This window comes from Manis javanica, chromosome 8, assembly GCF_040802235.1.
Source record: "Manis javanica isolate MJ-LG chromosome 8, MJ_LKY, whole genome shotgun sequence".
Taxonomy (NCBI): Eukaryota; Metazoa; Chordata; class Mammalia; order Pholidota; family Manidae; genus Manis; species Manis javanica.
Window position 1 is genome coordinate 85,058,751 of NC_133163.1, and position 15,690 is coordinate 85,074,440.

The 15,690-nt window shown below is 42.1% G+C and overlaps 1 protein-coding gene across 4 annotated transcripts in view; it reads right to left on the bottom strand.

The window, feature by feature from the left end:
* Positions 1–658: 658 nt before the first annotated feature.
* Positions 659–15,690, bottom strand: part of SCG5 (secretogranin V) — a 58,248-nt gene continuing 43,216 nt past the window's right edge. Inside the window, exons 4-6 of one of the 4 annotated variants that reach the window (XM_073211592.1) lie at positions 11,800–11,909; positions 4,890–4,943; positions 659–1,225 (exon numbers count right to left, since the gene is read on the bottom strand). In XM_073211592.1, the coding sequence (XP_073067693.1) occupies positions 1,130–1,225; positions 4,890–4,943; positions 11,800–11,909 (260 nt within the window). In that variant the 3' untranslated portion in view covers positions 659–1,129. Of the gene's footprint in view, positions 1,226–4,889; positions 4,944–10,956; positions 11,161–11,799; positions 11,913–15,690 lie in introns of those variants that run through there. The other 3 variants (XM_073211591.1, XM_073211590.1, XM_073211589.1) reach the window with 3 other exon arrangements.

Consider the following 15,690-nt stretch of genomic DNA (forward strand, 5'->3'; position numbering starts at 1 on the left):
TGCCAGCCTTTCACTAAATTGATTTTCTCACTTGGGAGTACTTGGTTGAAAGAATATTGCACACCTCTTCAGAAACAGGCAGGAGGTGCTCTTGCACATGCCATTCCAAACTTGCAAAGAAGAGTGGAGCTGAATGACTCGCTCTGTGCTCATGGAGAGACACTCCAAGACCTGGGTGTGTGCTCTGTTGCCTGAGGGCCACGGGGTGTCAGTCTGAGTCCCCTATGCACTTCCAGAGCCCAGCCTTGAGCCTCAAACATGGTAGAAACACAGTATTTACGGAATAAGTAAAATAACTCAAAGTCAGAAGACCTTAGTCAACAGGTACTGACTAGATGGAAGGGAGAATCTGAAATGAATTAAATTATTTTTGATGAAGAATGCTCTAAAGAAGATGATGGAGAAGGACCAGGTGGGTATTGGCGTCTGCGGACTGGTCACAGAATGTCCTGCTGCTACATGGATTCATCCCCACTTTTGGCTTTTCCTAGGACCTCTCTGGGTCTCAGTCTGACCATCTGTAAAATGGGGATGATAATACTAGCCCCTCTATTTATTTAAGTGTATTATTAAGATCAGATAAGATAACATTTGTGAGTTTGTTTAGTAAACAAAGAAATTGTTTTTATGATCTAAATAAGAAAACTTCACACACCAATGCTTGCATACACATTTATTAAGATGTAGCCAAGTGAAATGTGTCATCTCTTCCTCTTGAGTACAATCTTCTTTATTGGTGTGTAATGATGCCCAAGGGCTGGATGAAATACATAATCAAAATCAAATGCCAGTTTTTCATGGAATGGCCAAAACAGTGCAGCCAAAAACACCATTTCAAGCTGCAAGAAATCTTAGAATATTTCATCTACAGTCTTGTTTTTTATTGTTTTTGACATATACAGTTTAATTTGAGTGCTCACTGCAGATCCACAGTTAAAATAAAAAAGCTCTTATTCTCATTTAGCAGAAAGTAGAATTATCAGTGTGAAGGACAATGCACTATCAAAATACAGCTGCTTTTCATCCATAGTTACCTAATTTAGAAACATGCTACCATTCATGGGGGCTCTAATAACGTGCATGTAGCAATACAGAGGCCTAATGGTGATGTGGGCCTGGTATCTTCACTTTATTCTGGATTCTTATCCTCATCTGAAAAATGTGGGACTGACTTCTTTGCAACAACGTTGTCCAGTCTCTGCCCTTGTAGATATGGATTGACACTCTGAAAAAAAAAAAAACTGGTTTGGTATTATACCTGAACATCAAATACAGACATTTCATAAAAGAGATGATCAAGAATCATTTCTATGGGATTAACAATGAGGTAGCAGTGATACCTCCCACCTCCCAAATGATTACTCCAGGGCCTCAGGGCCTCAGAGACATTGTCTGGGTGACAGGCATATCTAATATCACAGTGTTCTCTATCAGTTGCAAGATGAGGCCCACTCTTCTTACTGGAGTGAACCAGCTAATAAGCTGTTGCTATTAACTTAGATACCAAGCCCCATATGAAAGAGAATTATTATTCTATGGTCTTATTTAGGTGGAAGGGAGAATCTGAAATTAATTAAATCATTTTTGATGAAGAATGCTCTAAAGGAGATGACGACAGAGCAGGACCAGGTGTGTATTGGCATCTGCGGGCTGGTCACAGAACATCCTGCTGCTGTGTGGATTCTTCCATGCCTGTGCTCTAGTAAAGAGGGTTCATCAGTGGCTCTAGCACTCCATTCCACCTTCACTCAGTAAAATTCAAAAGCTGAAGAAAAGTAGGAAGTTACAGAGGTGCTTTTATTTTGGGCTCAGACTCCATAGTCCGAAATCTCTTTCATCTCTTGGTATTCTGGATGAGTCAAAGTTGTCCCACTCCTTCTCTAACATGTATCTATTTTTTGAGGGTTGGATTTGAACTAGTAATTGGAGCTTTACAACTTAGTACTTAGCAAGCAGAAAAAAATTCAGAAAGTTTGTAAGATGTTCACTGTGGCCATCTTCCAATGACCAAACAAACTGTAAGGAAGAAGCTGTGGTTACGAATGACCAGCAATCCTGTTCCATGCCAAGGCCCCATGAAAGAATGGAGGCGGTTCACAGGTGGCTCTTTTCTACTCATGGGACACTGTCTGCCATGGTTCTTTTGAAGGGTGAGCAGACATTCTCCAAAAAAGAAGGAATGCAACCTGACTTTTGCATTGTAAATGTCCTACAATATGACAGGTAAAGCATGAATCATGAAAGGTCATCTTGCAAAAATGCATCCCAAACAAGCTGAGAATTACAAAGTGTGCAATGTTCTCACATCTCTGAATGGTGACATGTCACAAAAAAGAGTACTTTGCTGGGAAGACATCTTTGAAACATCTGAAATAACTAAAATACTTTTTATGTTAGGGATTGTCAACCAGAATGGACTGACCTACCCAGACAATCATGTCAGAATCTTTGTGGAGCAAGTGTGAACTGAAAACATGTATTTTTAAATTGGAAACATTTTTTCATTAATGTTTTTATTGTCTTTTTAGTAATATTATTCTGAAAATTCTAATATATTTAAAAAGGATATGAGATGTTTATGTTTATTAAATATGAGAATAAAAGGTAATAAACTTTCTAAATAAGTAATAGTAGATCTCAAATATTAACAAGATTCATCTGAAGAGTTAGAAAGTTTGCAAAGTCATATAAAGGCGAATTGATCTTTTACTTGTGAAGCAACTCAGAATTCAGTTGGATTTGAGCAAGTATAGAAAGTTAAGTAAAAGCACCTGGGCTCAATGGTAATTTTGGGGGAACATCCCTCTTGGTAAGGGTCTTTTATGAAAGTAAGTCCTTATGCTCAGACCCAAAAAATACCAAATGTAGGAGGAAAGGGGGAAATAAATTGGTGAGGAAGTAAAAGGAGCAATCACTTGAATATTTTTGAGAAATGTTTATTAGTATTGAGTCCTATACTTAAGAGTAATAATGATGATGATTCTTGGCTTGTTATCTCCAAAGAATTAAAGGCACTTATATATTTATCTTCTCTCTTGGGTGAGAGCAGCACTAGGTTACAGAGAGAACATTATTCCCATGTTACAACTGGGATCAGATCCCCGCTTCTGGCATCTTGAATGCTCAGCTTCACTGGAGAAAGCCTTGGTTTTTCACAAAAGCAAGCCCATAATTTCTATGCATTTTTTCATGCACTGGAGAGGGTGGTTAAAACCTTCAGTCAAGATGGAAACATCGTCTGAGGCCTGACGGCCAGAGAGGCAGGTTGTGTCCCCCACAGTGCTGGGAGGTCCGTGGTGTGTGGAATGAGTGTGGGTCTTTGTAGATGTCTGAGTAAGAAGAACTTGATACCGCTGGGTCAAAGTGATCCTTATTGTCATAAAGTCTGAGCCTTTCTTATGTGGAGGAAGTTGAGGCCAAAATAAAATCCTTTATAACATGTGTCCTAGCCAGAATTCTGAATTATGGAAATCACTGGTCTCAAGGAGAAATCACCTGAATAGTGACCCACACTCATTAACCAGGTCAAGGCAGAAGGCACGCAGAGCCAGGAAGCAGAGACAATTCAAAGCTTCATGCTAAGTCATTCAGTTTGGGTGGGTCACAGGGCCTATTTGGAAATGTCCTTGTTGGGCCATGGGGAGATATTCAAGCCATCTTACTGGTAAATTATGTGTATTCGGAGCTCCTGGAATAGAATTTCTTGATGTTCTTTCAAGACTACATTACATCCTTTTGACCTTCCTACCACCAACTGTAATCACCCAAGAAAAACCCCACTGACCCCATTAACTCTCCTGAAGATCTGTTTCCAGTCGCCGAAACTTTGCTTCTCGAATAGAAGATTAGCTGTGGGTCTTCTGTACTTTGTCAGGCAACAAAGGGTCTTGGAACATTCTATTTTGGGGGCCTGAGAATTCATGCTGAGTCCAGACAATCCGCCTCTCAAAACACCCTCTGACTGGATTCGGCAAAACTATTCAGAATGGCCACAATTACCACTGTCTAGATTCCCAACTTTTACCGGGATCCAAACACTTGCTATTCTAAACAGCCAGTGGTCCCCCTTGTATGGTTTGGTTTGCATATTTTAAATAAAATCTTTACTATCTGACAGTGCTTTGCTATGTAGTAGTAGGACTTTAACTTTTTCCTCCATCTAATCAGATAAAGAAGGCAGGTAGCCAGACCCTTCTGCCTAGTAAGGTACCGGTGGATTAGCAGAATGGGCTCACTTATTCAGTCTTGATGCCATAAGATGCAGTGGAAACCTAAAGCAAATTTGACATTCAGCTTTATAAAAGGCAACAGCGTAGTGGCTAAATGTGTAGTACACAGACCAAGGTCCCACCTTGAGCAGCCCTGAAATGGTTAATAACTAAGCCTGCAGTCGGTTAACCAGTCAGTAAGCAAATATAATTCATCTGGTGGATTGTACATCAGTCTGGCTAGGCCAGGAAAGAAGGTATGTGGAAGGAATGAGGTTTGTTCATCTCATCTTTGGCCTCACATTCCTTCAAAATGATTGCCTGGAGCATACATTTCGGCACTTGCTTACTCCTGTCTGTGTTTTTATGTCATTGATGCAGACGTGTGAGCTGTTTCTCCCAACGGCCCATGAGCCCTATGAGGAAAGACATACCCGGTGTACAGAGGTGGTGCAATCACCACAAATGTTGGCATTGCACTAAAAGCCATGTGCTAAAGCTTGGAAGCCAGCGCAGAAACCAAGAGTGGCCTTTCTGGGCCATGCCCCGGGGACTGCTGTTCTGCCCTCCCAGGGCTGCGAGAAGATCCTACTTTCCCACACCTGAGGGCTACAGCTTGCCAGCCGGCCCGCTCAGAAAGCTCCAGGCATCCCCCCCACAATCCAACCAGCCGAGCCTCACCCTCCGCTTCCGTCTCTGTCCTCCCTTCATCTTCTCGTAAAGGAGTTTCTTGTTCTAGAGTGAGGAGAAAAGAAAACACAAGTGCAGAGAAGTATGGATCAAATTTGATGAATGTCTGTTTTAAAAGCAGTACTTGATGCTTCCCTGTGGATATTTGCATACACATATTTTGGAAACAGAGCTGGATGAAAGGAATGCCCTGTCAGAGAGAGAGAGAGAGACCACAGGAGAAAAGCTGGTGGTTCTGCAGCTTTTAACAAGGCTCCCTGCAATGCCCCGAGGCACACCAGCATCACCAACAATCATATCAATGGGAAAAGACGACACTCTAAAGCGCAAGGGGCAGGAGAGAGCCGGCTCCTCACTTCGAGCAGCCTTTGTTTGAAACAAACAATTTTACCTCATTGTTCTCTGTATCTGAGTCCCTTTTTGTGAGCTGTACACATCAGCTGCTCTCTAGAGTAGTGTCTGACTATTAATAACAATCCTCTGTGTAAATAAACGAGATGCTCTGACTTCTGCAACCTTTCCCCCTGTGGCTTGAATCACTGCCCCCAGTCAAGACAATCGGAAAACCATTTGGTCTATAACATTTTTAATAGAGTGAACCTTTTAAAAACTGCCAAAAAACTTCTTGGAAGAAGGAAAGTTATGCTGGGGGGAGAAAAAACCCGGCTCTGTTACCACAGTTTGTATAAATGTTTCCACATATTGCTGTATTCCAAACACATAGTGGATTTAAGTGAGCTCTAGAATATCAGACACATGCTCAGCAGATTTCCCTCCTCTTGGGATTAGAAATGACAGAATACTTGACCTGGAGGCAAAATGGGAGAAGGGGGACTGAGGGGCTTTACTTGTGTTGGGCTTTTTTTTTTTTAATTTTTTAATGAGAAGGAAAATAATGTATAAAAGAACCTCATGCACTGGTTCATTTTACTCTAAATAAAATATTCTGACTGACTTTTCTAAAAAAAAGAAGACAACGGAGTTCTGGTAAGGAGCACATTTATATAACACTTGTATCCTCTGAGCTGTTAGCATATAAAGATTTTTTTCAATGGAAGATCTGGAAATAAAAATGATGAATGTCAAGAATGTGCTTCATAGCGTTCGTGTTCATTAAAGTCCACCCCACCTTCAACTCGCAATGTGTGTCTCTTGCCAAACCTCAAGTACACAGGGAGACCAAGCCAGGAGGAAGGAGCATCCACTGCCCCAAAGCCGGTACTGACTGCAGCCTCCATCTCCTGCTCACGGGGTCTAATGGGTCAATTAACTCTCAGAAAGGAGAAAAGGCAACATGCAGATCCTTCCCTTGAAGAATAAGCGTATTTCTGTGAGGGTCCTTCCTGTCATCTATAGTTGCCTCTCTGTAGATGTAACAACTCCCAATGCTCAGAGAATATCCTGGGAGTTTTTGCCAAAGCTGGGGAAGTGAGAGGAATAAGGGGCCAGGACAGAGGCTCATGCACATGTGCCAAGGGTTCATCTGAGTGGGAGGGCGTGCACAGGGCCCCAGGGGCTGGGACAGCCAGTCAGCTGCGGTGGAGCTCCACTGTGCCACCAGCAGGGTAAAGGTAGCATTTTAGTTAATCCCCTTTAGAAGGTCATGGGGCAGACTAGACCCCTGAGAGCCTTCATTCAAAAAGAAATGTAAAAGGTCTGTCAAGTCTTCCTCTCAAAGATGACCCCTGTGTTTTCCTAAGAGCAAGGTTTAGGATTAGCGAGATGATGCTTTCCTACCCCACACAAGTGGCTGGGGCATTCCCAATTAACCCCACTATTGTGTAGATTTAAAAGCAGGGATTGGCTGGTATCATGTGGGTATAAGATGTACAACACAAATGAGAAGAAACCCCTCTCCTGACACCCACTCCTTGAGGACAGGGTGGGGAGGGGGTAATGGGGAACATGTTTTCCATTGTAAGTAGCAGGTCCAAGTTCACTAAAAGGGCTTTCCACTGTGCCCTCAAGATTTTGGACAACTCCCCAGATCTTGATTTCAAATTCCAGTCCTAAATGGAACGAGGGAGGCTTCTTGGAGTCATGTCTGATTTCAGGGCTAAGGCAGGGAAAGTACAATCATAAATGAAATTGGAATATTTAATTGGGCCAAAAAGTAAGGAAGTGCTCATGGGATGTGTCAAAAGGAAGGAAAAGCAGGCTTGCAAAGACTCTCCTACTGGCTCAGTCTTAGGACAGTTTAAACACCAACAAAAATAATAGTAGGAATCAGTGAATCCATACAGGTAATAAACTTTAAAATAAATAATACATATATGAGGGAACAGGGAAACTCTTGCTTAGAGTAGAATGCTAACCAAAAAATGCAAAAAGAATAATAGAGTTTTAAAATCACTATTTTACAACTACCATAGTTACAATCGATGCTGGTGAGTTTCATCAATGGACACTAAAATTGTTGGTTGAGAGTTTCATGGTGACAGAATATTATAGAGTCTTGAAGCATCTCCCCACAGACCAATTATTAGTTTCAAAGGGAGAAGTGGTCATTTACACTGGAGGAACCCCAGGTACCCCTTTAACCAAGTCACCACCCGTTCTGGGGCACACCTGCTGTGAAACATGAAGAGGAACATATCAGAAAGGCCTCACTCACGCCAACTCACACGAACACATGAGACAAGCCCAGGCAGAAGCGCGGGAGACTCATACCGAGGTCATGAAGGACAAAGGTGCTGGTCAGCTCGGCAGCTCCGTCTAAGGAAGAGCCTCTGACCACACACGCTGCTGGGGAATATATGGGAAGGGCACTTGGAAAGGAAAAACGTGTGCTTTTCGGGACTTTTTCCTAAGTGAGTAACAGCACGTGATGTGTGAAGGGACGGCGTGTCTGACGTCTACAGCAGCCACCTTTCGGTCTTAGCCGCTCGACGCTGTGGGTCCCACCTTGTCTGACAGACAGCCGGCCCTAGGAGGGACTCGGCAGGAGGGCTGCACAGGACACATTCTGAGTGATGAGCCATGAAAAGGCAAGGAATGTATCCAGTTTTTAAAGAACTCCTGAAGTCGGATGGTCTGGTTCAAATCCCAGCTCTGTGCCCATCATCAGCTCTGTGGTGCTGGGCGGGTTATTCAAACTCGCTTGTCTTTTCTCACCCATAAAATGAAGGCGATAAGGATGGGCAGATTGAATGAGATAATTCATGTAAACTATTTGGCATAGTGTCTGGCACATGGCATGTGCTCAATAAATATTACTATTTACTGTTGTATTATAAAATATAATTATTTTTATTACTAATTATGTAATTACTATTATTCACCTTTGTTTTTCCATCAACTAATGTAGGGCCTGGAAAGTATATGATATGCATTTAGTAAGTATCTTGGTGCATTAACAAAGAGAGTGAAATGCGGAAAACAAGATAGGCACTGATATTTATAATATGTGAATCATGTCGAAAGACCAGGTGAGCTCCAGCTTATGTCCAAAACAGGAAAATGATATTAGTAAATAAAGAATCAGGGCCTTGTATGCACTTATTTTGTGGAAGATAATTACTTTGTCGACTTATAAGGTAATTGAGCGTAAGACAAGCTTGAGCTCATCATTCAATAAAAACACTGACAAAGGCTCATGGACCCCAGCTTAGAAATTCAAGACATACAGAGGTCTCCCCCTCATCTTCACGTTTTGCCTCCTGCTGTTTCAAATATCCACTGTCAACTGAGGTCTGGAAGCATGATCCCCCCTCTGACATACTGTCAGAAGGTCAGTAGGAGCCTAACGCTACATCATGATGCCTGTCATTCCCCTCACTTCATCTCATCACACAGGCATTTTATCATCTCACATCATCACCGAGGGAAGAAGGGTGAGTACAGTACAATAAGGTATTTTAGGAGAGAGAGACGACATTCACATAACTTTTGTTACAGTATATTGTTATAATTGTTTTATTCTATTATTAGTTATTGATGTTAATCTCTTACTGTGCCTCGTTTATAAATTAAACTTTATCATAGTTACTAATGTATAGGAAAATTTAAACACACACACATACACAATCTATTTATCTGCACTTCCAGTACCCACTGGGGGTCCTGAGACATATCCCTGTGGATAAGGGGGGGACTACTGTACTCAATTCACACTTCCATGTGTGAAAATTGTTTTACTGCTAGGTGGTGATGAGAAAATAAATGAAGGAAACTTAAGTTTAAACAAACACATAATTACAGATGGTAAAAGGTGCATAGCCAGCGTCCCTGATCATTGATCTGTAGTAGTCTGAACTTCTAGTCTTAGCACTCATGTAGACAAAGATGGGAATGGCTGAGAAAAAACAATCAGTGTTTAGAAAAAGGAGCAAAGAACATGAGGGATAGTGGCTGGCCTCTTACTGGCTGCTAGGAGTGAGTGGAACTTGGTGAAAGAAATCTGTAAAGATGCTTAAGAGGAGGTGAGGAAAGTTAGCAAGAGAGGTTCCCACCTTCCCCACTTCCTCAGTTGGCCTCTCTGCCCGCACTCATTTTTTTGTCTCTCTTTTGCTTCCTTTAGCTCATTTTCATCTACAGTTATGCAGGTATCTTCTCACCTTACACTTCAGTGCTGCCCTGCTTCGCATCTCTGACATCTTTGACGGCTGTTGTACTACTGGCTGTGCAAGTTCTCAGTCCCGGGTCTGCCTCTGCCCTCACCTTCCATCTTTGTCAGGAATTGTACCTGGTGCTTGTCGTCGAGCTAGAACATGAAGCTGAACAGTGCTATGTTGGGTTCATTTTTTTTCATGCAATTCATCTCAAATCACAAGATGGTCAGCTTACTGAAGACCAGTACCATGTCCTAATGATCACTGTATATGGAGTGCCTAGCACAGTGCCGGGAATGAGGCAGGCTCAGTATCTTCCGTTTATTTTTTGTTGAGCCCGACCCCTAGTTGTGTCTGCTAATACTTTTGCCCATCCCTTGTGGATTCCCTCCCAGTGCTCCTCTGTGATCTTTTACTCTTTCCCACCCTTTCTCTACTCCCTTCTTTCCCTCTTGCTTCCCTCTCTTCTCCCCTTCTTTCTTTAAAAAATACCCCAGAAGAAAAGTTGATAGTGTCCATTTCATATAAACCTGACATACCTCTTCTTTCCTCCTGATGCTATACTCTCGCCTTACACCAGCTCTTCTCAGTCCTCAGCCCCCTGTGTCGTGGCTGACCGTGTTGGTGAGAGTCACTTGAATTCATTATGCTCACAGCCTTCATAACTGGAATTACTGCCTATTTTTTTATATCCTTTAGTCTCTTCCTTTTTTTTTTCTTTCATCTTTCCATACACCACCAGAACAATATCTTTTATAGATGACTTTCAGGATTTCAGTCTCCTATTCAAGAACCCATAGATATTTGCCTATGTGACTCAACATGTTTAAACTCTTCTAGTATGCTTTAAAATGGCTCCACAAACCAATTCTCCCTAACAGAACTGCATATGAAAAAGAAGGGAAATAGAATAATGCATATTGGAGAAAGCAAAATTAACTCAGGGTACTATTGCTTTGTTATTTTAGATAGGAAATGTGTGCATGTTGGAGGTAGAGGGAGTCAACTCAATGCCATGTGAAAGTAAGATGATGGGAAAATGCAAGTAGTCATTAAGAGGAGGAACACCTCTCTCTAAAAGAGTGTAAAAGGAAGGGAGAGAACTTAGTCTTAAGATTATACTATTCCCAGTAAAGTAGGAAGCAAAGTCAGGTTCCATAATGAGCTGAGAAGGGATGAGTAGCTTTACAAGGCTTAGGCAGTTAGGAATGCTAGCCATTCACTCATTCCACACACATACTGACCACCTGCTTACATGTGAATTAACACTCCTTAGTACTTCCCCACTTTTCTCACATGGCTTCAGCATCTGGTTGTAGGCCCAACCACAGGAACACAGATATACCTCTATTCAGTTGTGATCTTCTTTGACACATTGTTCCAGCCTGCTGGGATCTTCTTGAATCCCAACTCTGACATTCAGTGCTATCCCTTCCAACTTTGTGTCATCCTTGGAGAATCCAATAAGTGCATGTTCTATATTTTTATTAAAACATTTACAAAAAATGTGGAGTGGAGCAGTGCTAAGACATGCAGGATACCGTCTGTCTCCCTATTGACAGAGACTCTTTAACAACAAGCTCCCTTTTGGGGATGTTCTCTTGCCTAGGCTGTATTCTCTCCACCTCTTCCAACAGGAGATCATGAAAGACCTCATCAAACGCTTGGCTGAAGTCCAAATGCACCATGCTCACTTCATTTACCTCATCAAGCTGGCAAGTAGAAGAATACAATTAGATTGACAGAACTTGTTTTTAGCATGCCTATGCCAAATGTCATGACTTCTCTTTCTAAGCACTTATAAACAGTTTCTTTAACTGACACTTATAGATGCTTGCCTGTTATTGACAACAAGTTCACTGCTATGCATTTTAGAATTTTTCTTCTCTTTTCACACAGCAGAATTACATGTATTTGTTTCTCAGCTTCTGGCATCATTTTTCCTTGGTACTATGGAGATCATCTCTCTCAGCCAAGGGATAAAATGTGCAACTTTTCTCAGTATCTTTTTCTTTTTAAATAACTTACTTCATGTAAAAGTTCTGTGAAACACAGCTTTAGGATGTGTTATGATATAGGGTGTGGAATAGACCAGAGTCAAGGCCTCTGGAGACTATAGCTGATGAGATCAGTCCAGGTTATTAACTTTTTGGCTGGGTCAGTATATTGAGCCCTAGACATATGAATGTGGTTTGGAATGACAATTATTTAAAATCCCTCTCCACCAGATTCCTGAAAAATTAGCTTTGACAATTTTTCTTCTCTCTCCTCACCCGTCTTACTCATCATTGCCATGACTGCCATCAGAGGACCAGAGTATAAAATCTACCAATAATTAAGATTAGACTTACCCACTTGCCCAAGCCTGGATAGTCATGTTCCGGGTCAAAAAGGTGCTGATGCAACTGGAATTCTCGACTGAACTCTGCTGTGTCAGGAGTGTTTTCTAGACAGCCATCATCTACTGCAACAGCAAAAGGTGTTTGAGGAATGGCCAAGGTTATTTATCATTATCCTAAGAGTTAATTTAGTAAAAACAACTAGACCTCCAAAGGTCAAATCTGTCCCCATCAGTCACTTTAAGTCACTTTCCCTCTAGAATTTGCTCACCCCAAATCCTCACTCCTCCTCCTACCTGTGGCAGAGACTGGTTGGCTGCTCTCCAAACCCACTTCCCTTTCCCTCTCAGCCCAGAGCTGATTTCCCAGCCTTGCTCTGCAATCAGGTGGAGTCATATGCCTGAGTTTGGGCCAGTGGAATGTGGGCAGAAGTGATGCATTCCACTTCCAGTCCTGGCCCATAAAAAAAACCTATGTGATCTCCTCTCCCCGGCAGACCAGCCCCCCATCTGTGGTCCTGCCTGCTACGTGCCACTGACCAGGGCAACTGTGATGACATATGTCAAGATGAAGGATGGTGGTCTGCTCTGCTGAGCCTCCCACCCACACACCACACCCTCACCTGCCTGTGGCAGGGCTTCACATGAGTGATAAACAAACTTCTACTGTGTTAAGCCAGGGAGATTTTTTTATCTGTTATAACAGAAGTATTTCCTTAACTAATATACTTCCATTCCACATGACTCACTCTGTTTTCTCTTGGGTGAGCTCTTTTGATAAAATTTTAGCTTCTTGGAGAAAGTATATTATACAAGAACAATAATCCCTAGACACCCTTGATGTTGGGTAATGGCGGTAATAGGGGAAGCTTGGAATCAGATAGACTAGAGTCAGGGTTCAAATCCTAGCTCGTAAGCGATAGATGGGTTTAGTTCCTTGGGAAAGTTAACTTAGTCTCTAAGTCCATATATTCATCTATGAGATGGGAGTAATCAAATGCCTTACAGGGTAGCCATGAGAAACAGAAATGATCATATAGAGAGAGAGCATCTGGCACAGAAGACGCTTACTCTGTGTTTTAGTTCCCTTCCCACCATCTCTCTTTAAATGACAGTTTATACTATGACTGCTCTTTGAAATAAAACATGTCTTCCATTCAAATCTGAGAAAGGTTATTCCTCTTGGCTGCTGTTTTTACCTAAGCTCTATCATTACCAGACACGCTCCTCTGATAATGGATTTTTTTTTTTTTCTGTCTGTAGTGTGCTTTAGACAACAGCTTTCAAAAAGGGGGAGGAAAGGGAGGGATTGTGAATTTTGTTCAGGGCTATGGGGAGGAAAGAAAGTCCCTTGTAAAAGGGATAATGAGGCATCAGAGTCCATGCTAAAAGAGGTCTAATACAATTAGCCAGGTAGTCTTGTCTCCTGGGGCTGCTCTGAAGCCTTCCAGCAGCTTTAAGCATCCAGTCTCTCATCTTAGCAGGATGAAGTATGTGTGGAAGTCATTAGCATTCTGAACAAATCCCTCATGTGGCTCAAATGTGGCTGCCCACTTTTCATTGAACTGTTTTTCTAACTTCTTCATCTGCAGCGATTAACATGTAGGGAAGGGAGAGCAAATCAAGAGTTCAGGCAGTCTGCATGTGGCAGCTTTACAACCTTTCCGTAATTGTTCCTCAAGAATGGCTGAGTGGGCTCAGACTGAGATACAGAGATGAAGCCCATCTGTGGGAACCTCAGGTATCTTGGGGTCTGAAAATGCACTTGGACTTCACACCCTGTGCCTGAGGATGGACATGCTGAGTTCTGCTGCTCTGTGCAGGGTGAGTGGGCCATTATTCAGACACGGGCATGACATGGGAAGGAGAAGTCAAGGTTTTATTCTCTTGGACTGCTCAACTGTGTGATGTCATGATTCCCAGTGAGGCATATCTCAAGCAATTTCTTACAAATAATAGCTAAATTTAGCTGGTGATTTCCTTTCTAGACTGAAAATTATGATAGAACAAAGAGTAAGAAATATGTTAACTTGCTGGAAAGATAGCAAAAGGGATGGCAGATAATCTCTCAAAGATGGGTCTGGGCATTGTAATTTTACCCAACTCTATCAGCCTGTCTCGACTGCTCTCACCTTAGAGCTCCTAAGTGCACAAAACTAGTGCCTGATTTCATAGATCTGTGATTTCCTGTTTTCAGGATAACCTAGGACTACACTGTATGTTTTTCAAGGCACTATGGCTTCATTTTACAGGTGAGAAAACTGAGGTCTGGGGAAGTAAGCATACATATAGTAGGTAAGGCTAGAACTTAGATCTCTTGCCTCAAACTCTGGTTCTTTCCATTCTCCTAGAACAGTGGTTCTCAAACTTTAGTATGCACCAGAATCACATGGAAGACAGGCTAGAATACAGATTTCTGGGTTCTACCCCAAGTTTCTAATCCAATACGTCTGGGGTAGGGCCTGAAAATTTGCATTTCCAACAAGTTTCTAGGTAGCACAGCTGCTGCTGGTCCTGGGACCACACTTCAAGAACCATTCTACTATATTATGCCTGATCAGTTTACCAAAGCCCCATGGAGTCGCTCTTCAAACTCTGAACTGATCTTTCTTCCTACACATCCAAAGCCTACAAGCAAGTAAAACGTGGCTGATGTGATTGGCTCTGTGCAGTAATTCAGGTTTTCCTGCAGTTCCTGGGCCAGCCTCCCCACATGTGCTTGGCCACATCCAATTACTCGTGTTGTTCCATCCCAGGATGGAGGTTTTGTGCCCCATGGAAAAACAGAGATCTCATCCTAAATGAGAGGAAGGCTAACTTTCAAAGAGAGCCTCTTTCAGGGAACACGGCTGAATGGCCAATACTGCCAATTTCAGAGCAAGGCAAATATGTCATGGTGGTTGAGAACACCATCTCCATCAGGCAGACCTGGGTGTGAGTCTTGGCTCAATTACTTGCTACATAGATAACCTAGGGCAAGTTACTCTCTAAGCTTCAGTTTCCATATATGTAAAACAAATGCCAACTATCATCATTATTAGGCTTGGGGAAAAAGACTATTCTAGTGGTAGAAGTTAGCACAAGCCCAACAAGAGAGATGGATTATGTACTATTGGTAGAGCTGATTATGATCAGGATGCCACTTAATGAGTCTTCATTGTGTGCTCACTAAATCTGTGCCAGGTGCTAGCACGGATCATTTCATTCAATTCCCACAAACACATCCATTTTGCAAATGAGGAAAATGAGGTGCAAAGTGGGCAATTAACTTGTTCAAGGTCACATATCTTGACTTTGGTTTTGAATTCAGGTAGTTGTTGTCTAGAACCATTACTCCTAACCACAGAGGTAAGCTACTCAGAGCCTATATCATTCATTCTCTTTGGCGGCAGCGGGGATGTAAGAACAGCAAGGAAACTTTCAACCTTCGTCCTTAACCAACATCTTAACCTTCCTGGATCCCCTATTGCTCATACCACCTCCTGGCCCCAAAAGAAATATTTCAGGATAGATGCTAACTGGTTGTGACACAGCTGAAAGGTTGATTATCAAGAGAACTAAGGAAAACAAATGGGCATGGAAAATCCACAAACTAAATAGTAAGTTCCAAAGATACTAAAAATGCACAGCAACTGCATCATAGAACAAGCAAAAAGAAAAGAAAATCTTTCTCTCTTTTTATTAAAAGAGTGGCAAGTGCAGAAAGTAAAGCCTTGGCAAGAGAGTCCTATGCGGGTTTATCTGAGCACTAGAACTTAGCAAAAATTTCCCTTCCCAATTTGCTTACAAATACATAGGGGCTCATCAGAATAGAAGTACTATTTTTCAGAATATTTATAGTTGGTGTTAGAATTTTTAATTTCCTCCCGGGGCCTCTACCATCCGTGGGAGCTCAAGGGCATGT